Source organism: Laccaria bicolor, genomic scaffold, assembly GCF_000143565.1.
Source record: "Laccaria bicolor S238N-H82 LACBIscaffold_83 genomic scaffold, whole genome shotgun sequence".
Lineage (NCBI taxonomy): Eukaryota > Fungi > Basidiomycota > Agaricomycetes > Agaricales > Hydnangiaceae > Laccaria > Laccaria bicolor.
The window spans coordinates 59,115-74,188 of NW_001889954.1; the positions used below are offsets into that span (position 1 = coordinate 59,115).

Genomic DNA, 15,074 nt, shown 5'->3' on the forward strand with positions numbered 1-15,074 from the left:
ACTGGAGAGGTAGCCAGAACATACCTCTGGTCAACCTGAACGAGCCTATCAAAGAATTAGTCAAAAATACTAAGCAATTAGGTCTGTAGAGGCTTTGGAAAATGGCTTGTTTTGTCTAAAACAGGCCAAAAATGACCAAAATGGCACAAAATGACCATTTTCTGCAGGCTCTACAAGCATAACCACTCAGTATTTTTAACTAATTCTTTGGTAGGCTCATTCAGGTTGACCAGAGGTATGTTCTGGCTACCTCTCCAGTTAGCGCATATTTTTTTTTCAGATGCCAGAAATGGCCTCCAGAATAAAAACCTTCTCAAGGCTCCAGCTTTCACTGAAATTAGTCCATACCAAGGGAAGTGTAACACAACTACATAATGTAAAAGAATACACAAATACATTTGAGGTACAATAGATTCTTAGAAAGAACCAGAAAAATGAACCAACCTTCATTCTTATTTGCACTCAACTGTACCTGTGGATAGTCCGGGTAGTTACCCGAATCCATCAGTTGAGCCCAAATATGGGTGGATTTCGGGTTTACCCAGGATTAGCCTATCCGTGACAGTCTCTAACAGGACAGCATGAATGGAAGGAATTTATTTCAAGCTGGATTACCAGGACATTCAGATCAGCTAATTGCCAAATAATTTGCAACCATCCATCAGGCTTGGAGGGTTTTACACCCTTTAATTAATGCCATTTTTAGGCAGGTTGAAAAAAGGTATAAGAGGAGGCAAGCACTGATCACATTTCACCAAGAACCCAGTTTAGCCAAGTATCTACAATAAAGTGTTCACTCCTCTATGTTATCGTCACCCTCTTCATTACCATGCAAGCTGTCACTGTCCACAGCCCCAATCCAGGCATCGCCACTGAGAACGACTCCAACAGGCAACCCTGTAAGTCACCACTCTCTATATCACCTCACACTATGGTATTGCTCACAGCCTTCATATTCTTTTGTTAGGTTCCAACGACAAGGTAACACATGTGTCCTTCCTCTCTGAGTCACATTCTGATAATGTCCTTTTTTTTCAACCATTGGGAACAGCACTGTAAGTTGTTGATTGTTCAACTTTTTTATTCTGATCATAACTTCTTCACAAGGTCCACAGGGCCAACACTGCATCGCAGTAGGCCATGGTCACTTAGTGTGAGTACATCTGCTGCGCTTACTATCAGTGTCCAGGAGTTTGATATGATTCAGGAGTTTGAAATCCTTATGTTCCTCCCTCAATATTAACACTGGCTTACTGGGATTTTTTTCTGGACTAATTATGACTGTCACTAATATGAATATGAACTTTTTTTCTGCAACAACTGAGTTTGACGAGTGCAGGATTTTAAAAGGTGGTTTTCAGCCCATCAAAATGTGTGATGTATGCAAATGTTTTCTAAGATCTAATCCGATCCTTTGCATGAGGCTTTCTAAAAATTTACAGACATATACTAGTAAACTAGGAGACTTCAAATACGAGAAATTGAGCAGAAATACTAAGACCTTCGCTTACAGTTCAATGAATTTTGATTTTCTGTCTGCTGAGTGTGACAAGTGTGATCTTAGGCTTTACAGATTTGAACCCTGACAGTTGCATCACCTATCAAAATTCTGACAGTTGGATGTGACCTGGACATGACAACCATTTCAATCTCCTGAAACAATCGACTTTGACAACTGGTAAGCCTCCGTCAGCTTCCAAAGCTGTCCAATAAAATAATAAAATATATATTCATGTTCACGAGACATGTATGTACGACTGTGCAAGATTTGAATGCCCGGCGTGTAGCAGTTGTGGTACAATGTGGCCAAAGATCAATTTGTTTCAAACTCCCAGACACTGATAGTATATGTTGATTGAATCACTGACAATAATGATATTTCTCAGTTGCTTTTAGCAAGGGGGGTCCAAGACTTTTTTAAATCCTATAGGGTTGAATTTTTTGCTAAGGCCTCAATGGCTGGACTAACTAACTAAGGGTGGGAATATATTTCCAAATATAGAAACATTACATCATCATGTCTAGATCCAGCCCCTCAATCATCACCAGCACCAGTCCATCAATGCAGTGGTGTCAATGACCCGGGTCATGACCAGTCAGGCCGGTGGTCAGCCAAAATGGCCATAAAGTGGTCAAAAATCAGCCTGACCAGTCCAAAAAGGGTTGTGAGAAACGGCAAAATGCCTTCCGACAGCCGGTTCTACAGTCATGATCCATTGTAACATCCCAGTTGCATCCCAGCATGCCCATATCCCATCGAGGATAGACGTGTGGATGTCCAAGGCCAGAGAGGGTGGGGAGTGACTGGAAGATGGGTGTTTTCTCTTGACAAATTTCAAAAAACATAAATTACAAGTGAGAAGTGTGAATTGATATTGCGATGGATCCAACTCAATATCGTCGTCTTTTTGCAATACCAATATAAGTTTTTACCCTAGAACGGCTGCCCACTCAAAAGGTACCTCATTGTCTCATTGAGTAATTAAAACAAAGAATAGAATATTCACAGAAAACATCCTTGCAATAATGCAGTTGTATTTGCTCCAGGTCTTCTCATTCTACACCAGATCTAGAGTAAGGTGATATATATATTATAAGTAGCTGTATGACTTCAAAAGGCACATACATATTGCATACTTAGGGTGAATAATTCAAAAAGCTCAATGTAGCAGGGCGATGAGCCATCCTGTTCTACGTGCTTACACATACATTTTGACGTACTTACATACATTGATTTCTTAACCTTCGCGTCGCAAAGTCAAGTATGACTGGCACCTGTCAACTGTCTAAATGGTGTCGCGGGCAGACCTGATTTGCCATGCACGTGACGCTTGACCCCATTGACCATGGACATGACCGGTCAAATTGGCCTGACCCACATTTCGGCCTGACCTTTTTGGCCAAGGTCAAGACGGCCATGACACCACTGCATCAATGCATGTGCTGCACACTCAACTCTGTCAACAACACAGTGGCTTTCAGACATGAGATTTGACATGATGGAGTCTGAGAGGGGGTGGAAAATGTTGATATGGGTGCTAGTCCTACCTGCCAGCCCAAGGCTGAGAATGTAGTTGCTGGCCTTGAGGTCTGAGGCTTGACATGTAATTTTTAAGCAGAGGCAGATGGCCCAGCACTGCAGGGACTGTGGTTCCTTGCAGCATGAAAAACTGACCTGCTTTGGCCTAGGTTTTTGCAAGAGCTTCTCTTGCCACTTTCTTTTGCTTATTCTCCTTGCATTCTTGACTGGGTTTGTGTCTTTGAAGTACTTAGATTGCGAGTCCTACTGAACCTCCCACAATGAGGACATACCACGGTTCTATCTTGTCTGATGTCAGCTGCTTTATTAGTTGTGTCATATCTTTCAGCATGCAACCTGATATTTCTATGCAACGTACTGGTTCTTTGATCTCTGGAGGCTTCTCCATCAAAAAGCTTGACGTTTTGGACTGTTTCAGCTGTTTCCAGGCCGTTCGGACTGAAAAATATAGAGGTAAATTTTTTTTTTAATGGCCTGCAGCCAGACTAACTAACCATCCTGATATGGCATTTTCAAATCCTGGACCCCCCTTGGCTTTTAGAAGCAATGGGCTGCAAGCTATCTATCAATGATGGCCCATTCAAAGTAGTAGTTGCACATTGGTTGTGGGCTTGGTTGTATATCTGCAGTTGAATCCATTGTTTTATGGTTGAAACTGTGTTGCCATAAAAATCTGGCAAAGTAAGCAAATGGAATGGCTCAAAATAACACATATACTATAGCAGGATTCATAAAATTTACCACCCTTCTACTTTATCAAAATAGCTTCGGAAATTCACCGAGAAAGTAGCCCCAGATATTCAATGGTCACGAGATTCTTATAAGTTACAGCATGGTACATCAATACATACACTTCTTTCCTCCCTATATAGTCTTCTCCTTCATGCTCGTCAGTCATCCCTCCCGTCAATCGACCCTGGGCTCTCCTAGGCCTCCCTCTCATGTTACTTCACCATCCTGTAACAAATAACAGGCTTGCTTGAATAGTCCAAAAATTGTACATGTATAATTTTCATAAATGATGTCACTTCGAAAAAAAAAAGTTTAAAGAGCTGGGGTGTGAGATATCATGATCTGTGATGCTGGGCGTCGTGTTTATTGCTGTGGCCAACTTCAAAACTTTTTTTTTTGAAGTGACATCATTTTTGAAAATTGCAATAAGTAGGGCGAATTGCAATGAAGAGGATAGTTTGTAGTGATCCATGATTTGAATTGAATCTGTGATTGCGTGGATGAAAAGTTGGAGTGGGGGAAAAAGTGGACGTGAGGTGATTGGAATTGGGGAGTGGAAAAGAAAAAAAAAGTCGAGGGTTGCTATGCGCACAAGAAGGCAATCAAAGGTAGACAGGGGGATGTAGTCGTGCCAAAGTGGCAATTCGTTTTGTTGGACCGTTGATAGTTTGTGAGATCTACAATGATCTAAATGCGGGAAGCGAGGTCGCTCGAGTAATCTAAGCAGAAGACCGTCTCCGCGGGGGGACGGTGGCATCTATGACTTGTTCGCAGGCGACAAAGACGATTTTGTCTCGGGTGACAAAGTCAGCGACCTCGAAGGTGAGATGACAGCTACGATCACCGATATATCTATACCGAAGAGAATGGGTCAGCGTCTGTAACGAAACTCGACGGGAGAGGGGGAAAAAAAAACTTGAAGAGGGGGCACAAAGGAAGAGAGACCAGCGGAAAAAGAAGGGGAGAAAAGACTCGAAGGGTGCAAAAACTCAAACAGAGAGGGTAATTGAATAGAGAGAGCAGGCTCCAAGGGAGAGAGAAGATTCAAAAGAATAAGAGAAGGGAGAAAGAAGGCTTGAAGAGCCTTGAAGAGAAGGGTAGAAGACCAAAGGAGAACCAAAAGCTCGAAACCTCCAACACCCAAACCCTCCAACACTCATCTCCAAAATCTCTCAAAAACAAAAGACCAACTCCAAGAAAAGAAAAAACCCACCATCCTTCTTCCCACCCCCAAACCTCCTCCCAGCGTCCCTCGCCCTCCTGGCAAAAGGCGTTTCATCGTCTTCGCGCTGCATAATCGGCGGCGGCGTCGACGACGACAAACGCACGCTACACGTCTCCCGCGTACGCCTCAAAACAGGAATAGGACGCTCCGAAACCCTCCTGGCACGCGAACACAGCGCCTCGCTCAACATCCCCGCTAGGGTCTTCCTCTTCACTCCCGTCGGCGTCGTTTCAGGCTCGACTTCCACCTCCTCTGGAACCAAAAACCCCCTGCGGAACCTAACAACCTCATCCAACACCTCCTCATCCCACAGATTATCACTCAGGCCATCACTGGCGAGTATGAGTATATCGTCTTTTTTAACGGGGATGATGCACGTGTGTGCTGTTGAGGAGGGTGGGAGGTGCGGTGTTTGGGGGCCTAGTTGGACTGGGGTGTTGTACTGCAAGAGAGAGAGGCGGTTAGGTATGGAGATGCGGGATGAGAAGAGGAGGGGAGGAAGGGAGGAAGAGAAAAGAACGTACATTCCACCACATCTCCTCAGTCCTCCACACGATATCCTCATCACGCACCAACATACCCATACAATCGCCAACGTGGACTATCCGTATGGCAGCGTCGCATCCCATTCCTTTATCAGCTTCTTCACTCGTAAAAGAGACGGACATGGATCCAGCGGCGTAGTTCTTCCCTGGTCCCGGAGGTCCATTTTCCACCCCAGCAGATTTAGAATGGGAAGCACTAGCACTCGCACTAGCAGACGCAACGTCGGAATACATCGGTAGATGGTCCAATACAGCCAACAAAGCCGTTGACGAGCCTGCCGTCAAGTCTTGACGCTCACCACCCCCCTCCTCCTCTTGCGCGTGACCGTTATTTATAGACTTTGAATTCGGAGATTGTGCGGACTTGAGTGTGTTATCGTACGCCCGTTCAAGGATCTGTAACACGTCGATGCCTTGAGAGAGTTGCTCAAGTTCGTCTTCTAGTTCGCTCTCCAACTCTAGAGTGCGTTGTTGTGAAGAGGAAGAAGGAGGAGGAGGAGGGGAGGGTGTGCGTAAGTCCGACCAGTACCATGCGTTCCAATTCGGGTTTGGGTTTGGAGGTAGAGGGGAGGAAGGAGGTGGAGGAGAAGCGGAGGCGGAGAGAAGTGGGGGTACTGATAATTCTACGGCACAGTTGTGCATTAGCCTTTTGGCGAAGAGTGCGGATGGGGTGGGGCCGTGTCCTCGACTGTTGTTGGACCGAGACCAGCCACCGACGCCATCTGCGATACCCATAGCGTTCTCTCTTATAAAATAGGCGTCTTCGCCGACTTGCACTGCCAGGTTAAGGTCGTCTGCCGAAGGGGAAGGGGAGGAGGTGTGTAGAGGGCGGTGCAATGTCGGAGTACGTTTCGGGATACCGTACGCCCCTACGTCAAGGTGGTATTTCAACCGAGGCCGTTTTTGGCGGTGAGTAGGCGGGTGTTGGTCCGGTTGTTTACATGGTGCGGGATGGAGTGGGTATGGAGTTGGATGGTGATGATGGTGGTGGTGTGCTGCGAGTGGCGATAACAACAACTGCTGAGAGTTTGGTGCGGGTGACGAGGAGGGTGCGAGTGCAAGTGAGAAGGGAGCATGAGAGTGCTGGGAGTGCGATGATGAATCTGAGGAAGGCTTGAGATCGATTGGGAGGCGGGTGGGTGAGGAGGATGGTGGGCCACTTGGACAATTTGTTCTTGCGGATGAGGAAGGGAGGATTGGGGATGTGGATGTGTAGAGGGTGCGTTGGCCTGTAGACGTTGAACGAGGTCGGAAGAGTCGTTGGTGGATACGGCTCATCGTGGTCAGGAGCAAACAGCGACTTTGGCCGAGAGCAATGATTAGATTAGATCACACTCGACGCTACATTCATGCTATCCTGGTACATTACACATTGAGCACACGGGATCCTCATCCATCATTCACCTCCTTACTGCTCTTTGCTATTCACAAAAATAAAAGGACCAGTCAGTTAACATCGCAGACTCGGAGAGTAGATAGTTGCGGTATATGACTCTTCAGTGGGCACGAAATGCATGCTTGGAAAATTATCAGTATCTTGTCCGATGGACTCGGATGGCTTTTATCGGAATCGTTTCAGGGTGGTGTAGAGGATAGCCTGCGAATTCGGGCCCGTTGCCTTGCCGAATAATCTGACTATAGGTCTCGAGAGAGCAGTCACTAGATGCCCGGCGAAACCCTAGACACCTCCACGAAATTCGTGCGCCAAATAACCGCATTTGGGAAGTTCTGCGTCATGATGACTTCATGCCGCCGGGGTTGTTAATGTGTGAAGGGACCGTTGAGTTGTGGATGAGGCCAGTGAGGGCGAAAGAGGTCGACCTTGGTCCCCAAGGTCGATGGGGCGAGTCATTGTGTGACAGTCCGGCTTTCAAGTTTCCCACGTTCCCTCTCTGCCGTCCAACTCCATTGCAATTCGGCCAATGCTTCAAAGCGTGACGCATGGAGCGCTGCGAATATTCCTTCAACCTCCATTTCACATACTTAATAGGGTGGTCGGGCGAGCCCCGGTTACGCAGTTGGCTTTATCGATTAATTGCAGTACTTGATGTTTTGGTCAGTGAGGCGGTGGGTTCACCTCAAAGTCAAGCTCTTGACGGGATTGACAGCCATATGTACACTAACCCTGAGAAAAGAATGTCCGATCACTTTTTAAATGAAAAATGGGTTTTATCTTCAAACTCTTTAATCCTTTGAACAATATTTCATAGGCAGAGTGGACCTTTATGTTTACTCTGCACATCCTGCAAAAAAGATTGAACTAAGCAGCTGTCGTTGTGACACACATGGTGGGTGTAGGCCAGTCGATGCCGTGACCGTGGGATATAAACGCGTCGCGTCAAGCAATTTGCTGTCGATCTCGACTTCAACCAAAAACCGCACTCCCAAACCACATTGCGTATGGTCATATACCTCCTATGGCTCCAATTACAACCCCCACCAAACGTGCAAAGATTTGTACAATGTGGGCGGCGGGATACACCCACAACGAAATTCGCGACGCTTTGACTGGTCGCCACGATCTTTCTGACCGCCAAATCCTCTGGATCGTCAAGATATACGCAGAAAAGGAGAATTACTACGATGTTGGACACTCAACTGGTCGTCCTCGGAAGCTCACGCCCCGTGATTTACGTGTAGCCTGCCGACACCTGTCAAATCAGACTGCCCACGATGCTTCCGACCTGCAGCGCGAGTACTTCCCGGATGTTTGTGTGGATACAATGAAGCATGCACTTAGAGGAGAAGGTCTTGAACCTCATATTCGACACACAGTTCCATTCATCTCTCACAAGAACCTACACGTCCGAAAGAACTGGGCTGTGGAACGACTGGAATGGACCGTGGCTAATTGGATGGCTGTAAACTTCTCAGACGAGTCCATATTCCACTTGTTTGGGTCAGATGGTATAGAGTGGTGCTGGAGGAGACCAGGAGAGCGCTTGGATCCACGGTTCACGAAGAAGAAGGTCAAGCACGGTGGTGGGAAGGTTACGGTGTGGGGAATGATCACGGCACAAGGTGTTGGGCGGATCGTACGGATTGAAGGGAACCTCAACAAAGAGTTATATCGTGAAATCCTTGAGGACGATGTCCTAGGTACCTACCGTGAGCTTTCTATGGAGCCACGTCAATTCTACTTCCAGCAAGACAACGATCCAAAGCATACAGCGAAGATCGTACAGGCTTGGTTTCAAAAAAACAACATAGATCTCCTTCCATGGCCACCAAACAGTCCCGACATCAGTATCATCGAGAACCTTTGGGACCACCTCGAACGTCGAATACGAGCACGTAAGCCACTGCCGCGGTCGGAAGAAGATTTGTGGGTGGCTCTTCAGGAGGAGTGGTTCCGGATTGATGTCAGCTTTATCACGAAGTTATACCAATCTTTACCCCAACGAGTTCTTGCAGTTTACCAGGCTAATGGGGGGAACACGAGGTACTAGATAGTTAGATACACAAGTTCAAATTTCTCTCGTTCTCCAGGTTTAATCTGGCATTTCAGTTTTTTCTGGTTTCCTATTTTGGGCCTTGCCACATTGATTGCTATCGCATAATTCGTATTTGCATTTCTGTATCGCAAAACTTTGGAGACATGTTATATACCACTTAACCTTTCTTATACTCTTGAGATCCAATTAATGCGTTGTGTGGTTTTCACGTTATAGGCCAGACTTCATCAAAATAACGATCGGACATTCTTTTCTCAGGGTTAGTGTAGGTTAACGTCGAGACTAGGAATCTCAGTTTTCTGTTGAACGCCGAGTCCGCTTGCAGGTGGAAGTATTAGCCACCTCGACGATTGTGAGGTATGCAGAAAGTCGCTGTCAAGCTCAGACCAATAAACCGACGAAAGACGTATGCACAGAGAAAACGCAAGAAAGGCCAGGAGTCGCCATTTGACAAGCGAGTGACCGCACGATTTGGTGTCAAGTCCGGACTTGATAGTCACTGAACAATTCTTGATCAAGGTCAAAGCAAGTGTGTGGATCCGGAGATGACAATGGCACGGCTGATTCCCTAGCTAGGCTAGGACAAAATGTCAAGGTAAATTGAGCGCCGGGCTCTACGCAGAGGGAAATTATCGCTTGCCTTTAAAATTGTAGTGATTGGCTGAAGCGTAAGCGAACTCACTTAAAGCACCGAACACAATCGCCACTAAACGGTTATTTCCAAAGGACTCTCTCATCATGGTTTTTTTTTTCAGCTACGAGATACCTTTGTGTCATATCGCATGAACATCACCATCCTCAATTGTCCCGACACCATATATCGTGTTCCGCAAAACGCCCTCCTGTCGCGACGCGATCTGTGTAACGACAGTGATAATGAGCATCATGACGTTTACGATGGATTACGGATTGTGATCTGCAGATCAGTACAAACCTTCGTTCGCCTGGTTGTATTTCCCTCCTGTAAATAGCTTTTAAATGTCCAGGGGATATTTTGAGAGTTGCCGTCCAATCTATTTCCGCTTCCGACCACCTGTCAACCCGCGCCGTATCACCTGGTCGAAGATTGATTCAATAATGGGGCAAGAGAGGTTACAATTGCAGGCCGGGAGAGTCCCTAATCCTGACTCTGGGTTGCGGCCGCCACCTTTCTCCCAATATGACTAACGAAACTTTCGAACATCTTTCGGTCCCTGCCAACGATCCATTGAAATTCAAGTGAGAGTTCAGATTTCTCGGATGAACAGCGAACGCCAACGCTACAAACCAAGCTCGGTGGAGACTGGTCGCGAAAAGGAGGAGATGTCGCAAGCTGGCGACGTGCTTTGCGGGACCATGTGTCTTCTGCGGATCTGATGAGGAAGGTGCTTGACGCGTGCTTCTCCTCTATTTTGATTTCCCTGATGGAATGAAGAATTTCTATGAGGCGGTCCACCATACGCTGGGGCGAAATTGAAGGAAGCAGGGATTTGGTGAGCGTATTTCGTTGGGGTTGGAGACGATATAAAGGATGATTTTGGTGGAGATGCGGCAAGCGGGAAACAGCCTACAGAAAGCTTCAGTCGTTAAAATGGTGTCTCGTGAATCCAACTCACGTCTGGTAGACGACTATCAGAAAAGGACCATGCTACTGCCCAACGCCGCGTTTGACCTTGAACAAACTCGGTCACGGCGTAGTTAGGTATCTGAGGATGGGGGTGAAGTTGTAAGATGTGTAATCGCAACGACGAATCTGACCTTATGCTTTTCAATGAGTTCCAAAATCTCCACGACAGAAGAAAGCTTCCCAAGCATCGATGTATACCACCTTCCAGTTTCGTAAGCGAGCGGGATCTCATCGAAGCAGAAAATCTCACTTGCAGCGCTCCTTAAAAGCTAGGCTCTCTCGTACCATCGTCCCAACGAAGCCAGCCTCGCCTCCTGCAGTGTAAATCATCTCAACAGGAGCACCAGTACACACCTTCAGATTACGTGAGTTTGGGAAATTCCTCCATCAAAATAAGCAACGCACAGCATTGGGACGGAGCTCCTTGAGACCTGCTGACTCTTTCACTTCTTCTTCGCTGCTGTAAAATGGGGGGTTACACATTATGAAATCGAAATCCCTTCTCATGAAGATAAGGTATGGGCCACGCAAATCGCATTCGTAACCTACTTTAATTGCCAATCGTTCATAGGAAAGAGCAAGGGCTTCTCTAGAGAGGCTTTCGCGATCAAGACACGTTCTTCCAAGCCAGCCAAATTGATGTTTGATTTCGCGTAGGTGTGGGATGTTTCGTCGATCTCTGTTTCAAAGAGCCTCTTATAGCTAGTAGGCCGTATTTAAACCGAATATACCTGTCGCAACGAACTCCCAAGTTGGCTCTAGCTTGCACGCCAGAAGCGGATAAATAGCGGATGCTCCGGTGCCACTGAGATGCACAGTGACTGATTTGCGAGGAAAGAAAGGAATTGTGGCTTACACGTCAATCCCTCGAATAATATGACTTGGGCTAGATTGGAGATGGCGATGTGCATGCATGATATCTTGGATCCATAGAACATAATTCAATCTGCAGTCACATAAATAGGAGAACACGACTGGAACAATAGATTGACCTGTTAGGAACCTAAAATTGCATCCTAATCAGCTACCCTGTTCAGCGTTCAGAGCTCAACACACAGGAGGGCATAAACGGTGTTTTGGGAGGCTGATGGAAAGTCCGAAATCGCGATGTAGAATGGCTTGAGTTAGTTGCCTGTATGAATGACAAGACTTCAGGTTGAGCAAGCGAGACACAAGGAATATTATACCTTTGAGCTTCCTCATCATGGAAATCAATGGTCGCTTGACGACGGGTAGAATCGGTTATGAGACTTGTTGTGGTTGATTGCACAGTCCCTTGGATACTGGCGAAAAAAACTCACTGTTTCAAGAGAGGAGGATAGTCTGCTGCCAACTGGTAGAAATCTGGGGGGTTCCTATATGGATTGCGAGGATGCATCAAGAAGTGCGGTAAGTCATGTCATATGAGGAGTTCAGATTTCAGACCCAGATTGCGCGTGCGTCGCGGACTGCAAGTCTGCTCTGCCCACCACGTTCACAACTCGTCAACGTGTGTCAACTTACAACCCATCCCCACCAACGATATCGCACCAGGTGCACCGTACCCACCAAATCCACCAACACCGCCGAACCCGTCCAACGCCAAAACAGATTCCCAGCGTCGTTCTCATTCCGTTTAAAACGTGCTTAGGTATGTTCTATCTACGACTTGCTGACTCAAGTTCACCTACAGTTGCAGGCGCTCCCCACTGAGTCCTTCCACTTACCATCATCACCTAAAGGCAACGACGATGATGGGTGAAAGGTAAGCTGCGTTTTCAATGCAAAGTGCGATGAAATGACGGTCAATACAGAAAGTTCGACTTCTTATACAACGACTACCGTTCTTTGGTTCCTATGTCTACAGAGGAACAATGTGTTTCACCGACATACAGTGACACCTGAAATGGAATCATCTTGTCAGAGATTGAGAGGTTGATGGTCTGGCCTTGGATGCTTAAGGAATTATCTCCTTCTGCAGATGTGGGGCTCGCCGCTCACGACATCCTAAAGGTGAGATCCTTTGGTGATTCATCCGCTCATGGCTGCCTCTCCCGCCACGCTGTCAAATGCTAATTCCTGTATGCTATATCAGGAACGGGAAAGCTTTGAACCAACTCTTCCGTGGAGACTATCCAATTCTCTGTGCGTTGATCACGCTGCTTTTTACGGTCCCTCCGTCGATATATTGAAGACTTACGGGCTCGGTTGTATATCTGCCATCGAATCCATCGTATGTGTCACCGTGTCGCCGTAACATCCTGGCTATGTAAAGCGAATGGGATGGCTCTTGTCATACCAAACATAGCGGGATTCCCGCCCTTCTACTCTACTACCAACATGGCTTCTAATTCACCAAGAAGTTATTCAACGATCGCGAGATTCTCGTGACATCGCGGTACGACGTTACATACTCTTCTCTTTCCTTGTAGTCTGACTAGACACGGTGCAGTTAATGCGATCCTGGGTCCGGTTGGATCTATAATTTTTAGAATGGTCCGTGACCGGTTGACCGCTTATCGGATGGGTTGAAGGTCACACCAGTCTAGTCGATACCCACGCAAGGTGAATTGAAAATTCTGGGACGTCTCTTATTAACTGAAATGAGGAAATCAGAACGCGACAGCTTGGATTGAACTGCCCAGGGCTTTGGCGAAGTAAACTCTTTGTGCTCAAATCAAATTGCACCATTTGGGAGGATGGTTGGTAACCACTCAGTAGGGGCTTGAAGGCCTCCACGGCGGTACCAGTTCAACTTATACCCAGGTGAGTGGAGCTTTACTGCTCGGGTTTTCCAGTCAATTGAAACGGAGAACCAAACAGCGCGGGACGGCATGAATGGAAGCAACTCCCCAGAATTACAAGTGACCAGCCGTAGTTGGTCTGATAACTGGTCTATTTGGATCTGCTAATCGCAAAATAATTCGCGACCGTTCATCGGAGGCGTCGAGGGTTTCAAATCCTACGTGCAATACTCAAATAAGTTAAGATTTGGGACCATTTTTTGCGGCTTGAAAAAGGTATAAGAGGCCAGAACCGATCAGATTCACACTTCACCAAGAATCCAGTTCTACCAAGCATCTACAATGAGGACCTCACTCTTCTACGTTATCGTCGCCCTCCTCGCAACCGCGCGAGCCGTTATCGTCCGCAGCCCCGAGCCAGACGTCGCCGTTGAGAACGACCCGGCGGTGATCCATCCAGTCTTCCCGAAAAAATGTAAGTGGCCGCTCTCCGCATCGCCTCATACAACGGTGCCACTTACGACCTTCATATGCTTTTGTTAGGTTCCACCAACCAGGTACGTAGCGCGTCGTCGTCCCTCTCTCTCGTTGAATACATCACCTTCTGATAATTTCCTTCTTTTTTTCTTCTTCCTGACCATTGGGAGCAGGACTGTAAGTTGTTGTTGATCTAACTTTTTGATTCTGAATGACTTCTTACAAGGTCCACAACGCAAAACGTGCAAGAAATTCATTTTTGGCTATGCGTGAGTACATCTGCTGCCCTTATACGTTGATCGAAAAACTGAAGACAATGATATCTCTCAGTTGTGTAGGGCCGTAGGCTAGGTGCAATATATGTACCAATGGCCCATTCAGAGTAGTTTTTCATTGGACTTTTCGATCGGACTCGGTTGGATATCTTGAATCCATCATTTTACTAGAGGTTGACTGCGTCAACAAACACCTCGCTTCTGTATTTTGATGTGTATTTTGAATAATATTTAAAATTTTGCGACTTTAGTAAATTTGAAGAATCTTGGAAGGCATTAGGATAGGATGAGCTATACACTACTTATCGCTGAGCAGATGCTTGAGTTTATAACGCATGTTGCGTTTTTATCGAAACTATTTGTGCCGGCAAGTAATAACGATCGATGATGTCAGATGCTGCCATGTAAAATACGAAACACATTCCCATTCGGTCTGAATATTTAACTCAAACTCATAATGCCTCGTTTCCATCCATATACGGACCCCGACAAGATATGGGAATTCGGACTCACTGAAGAAAAACCGGTTTATGATTCCAACGTTAGAGATATTGAAGCATCTCAAGCCGCTCATGACCCGGTTGGTGTTTCGTTGAGGATTGAAACCCATGTTGTTGATATTCCTACCAGCCATTCGCACGGTTTGTCAAGTGTATCTTTTATGGTACAGACTGCACCAAGCCATTCTTGGTCAATGTGCCGTACCGTGTCGGGTTGCATAACCAGCAGATTGTTTCTTCTCTCGACACGAGCTACTGGCTACCACAAGGTGACAGTGGTGCGATGGTAGACTTTACGCCTAAATTTTACGATATATGCTCCCCCCCGCAAGAAGATTCAGAAGGAGAATCGTTGTCTTCTCAGGATGAAGACGAGGTAGAACGTCTGTATTCAATCATTTATTCACCACAAGTTAGTGTCGTTGTCCTTTGCATCTCCTCATTTCAACCGTCATATAGCCCAGAGAGGATGTTCCCCATGGATTGAGGGTCAACA

The 15,074-nt window shown here is 46.4% G+C and overlaps 5 protein-coding genes across 5 annotated transcripts; 2 read left to right on the top strand and 3 right to left on the bottom strand.

The window, feature by feature from the left end:
- Positions 1–803: 803 nt before the first annotated feature.
- On the top strand, positions 804–1,243 carry LACBIDRAFT_317621 (uncharacterized protein; the record flags this gene model as incomplete). Its single annotated transcript, XM_001890195.1, has 4 exons — positions 804–899; positions 948–981; positions 1,052–1,055; positions 1,108–1,243. 4 exons carry the CDS (start codon positions 804–806, stop codon positions 1,241–1,243), a joined length of 270 nt encoding a protein of 89 aa, XP_001890230.1.
- A 1,310-nt stretch (positions 1,244–2,553) lies between these two features.
- Positions 2,554–3,550, bottom strand: LACBIDRAFT_335345 (uncharacterized protein; the record flags this gene model as incomplete). Its single annotated transcript, XM_001890218.1, has 7 exons — positions 2,554–2,569; positions 2,726–2,743; positions 2,880–3,136; positions 3,176–3,283; positions 3,313–3,338; positions 3,399–3,478; positions 3,531–3,550. 7 exons carry the CDS (start codon positions 3,548–3,550, stop codon positions 2,554–2,556), a joined length of 525 nt encoding a protein of 174 aa, XP_001890253.1.
- Positions 3,551–4,529: 979 nt separating this feature from the next.
- LACBIDRAFT_335346 (uncharacterized protein) lies at positions 4,530–6,820 on the bottom strand (the record flags this gene model as incomplete). The annotated part of the gene is made up of 3 exons (XM_001890219.1): positions 4,530–4,624; positions 4,986–5,439; positions 5,522–6,820. 3 exons carry the CDS (start codon positions 6,818–6,820, stop codon positions 4,530–4,532), a joined length of 1,848 nt encoding a protein of 615 aa, XP_001890254.1.
- A 4,170-nt stretch (positions 6,821–10,990) lies between these two features.
- Positions 10,991–11,981, bottom strand: LACBIDRAFT_256459 (uncharacterized protein; the record flags this gene model as incomplete). Its single annotated transcript, XM_001890220.1, has 7 exons — positions 10,991–11,102; positions 11,153–11,282; positions 11,335–11,408; positions 11,460–11,549; positions 11,596–11,606; positions 11,660–11,801; positions 11,905–11,981. 7 exons carry the CDS (start codon positions 11,979–11,981, stop codon positions 10,991–10,993), a joined length of 636 nt encoding a protein of 211 aa, XP_001890255.1.
- Positions 11,982–14,535: 2,554 nt separating this feature from the next.
- On the top strand, positions 14,536–15,065 carry LACBIDRAFT_335349 (uncharacterized protein; the record flags this gene model as incomplete). Its single annotated transcript, XM_001890196.1, has 2 exons — positions 14,536–14,658; positions 14,709–15,065. The coding sequence occupies 2 exons, from the start codon at positions 14,536–14,538 to the stop codon at positions 15,063–15,065; spliced, it is 480 nt and encodes a 159-aa protein (XP_001890231.1).
- Positions 15,066–15,074: the final 9 nt, after the last annotated feature.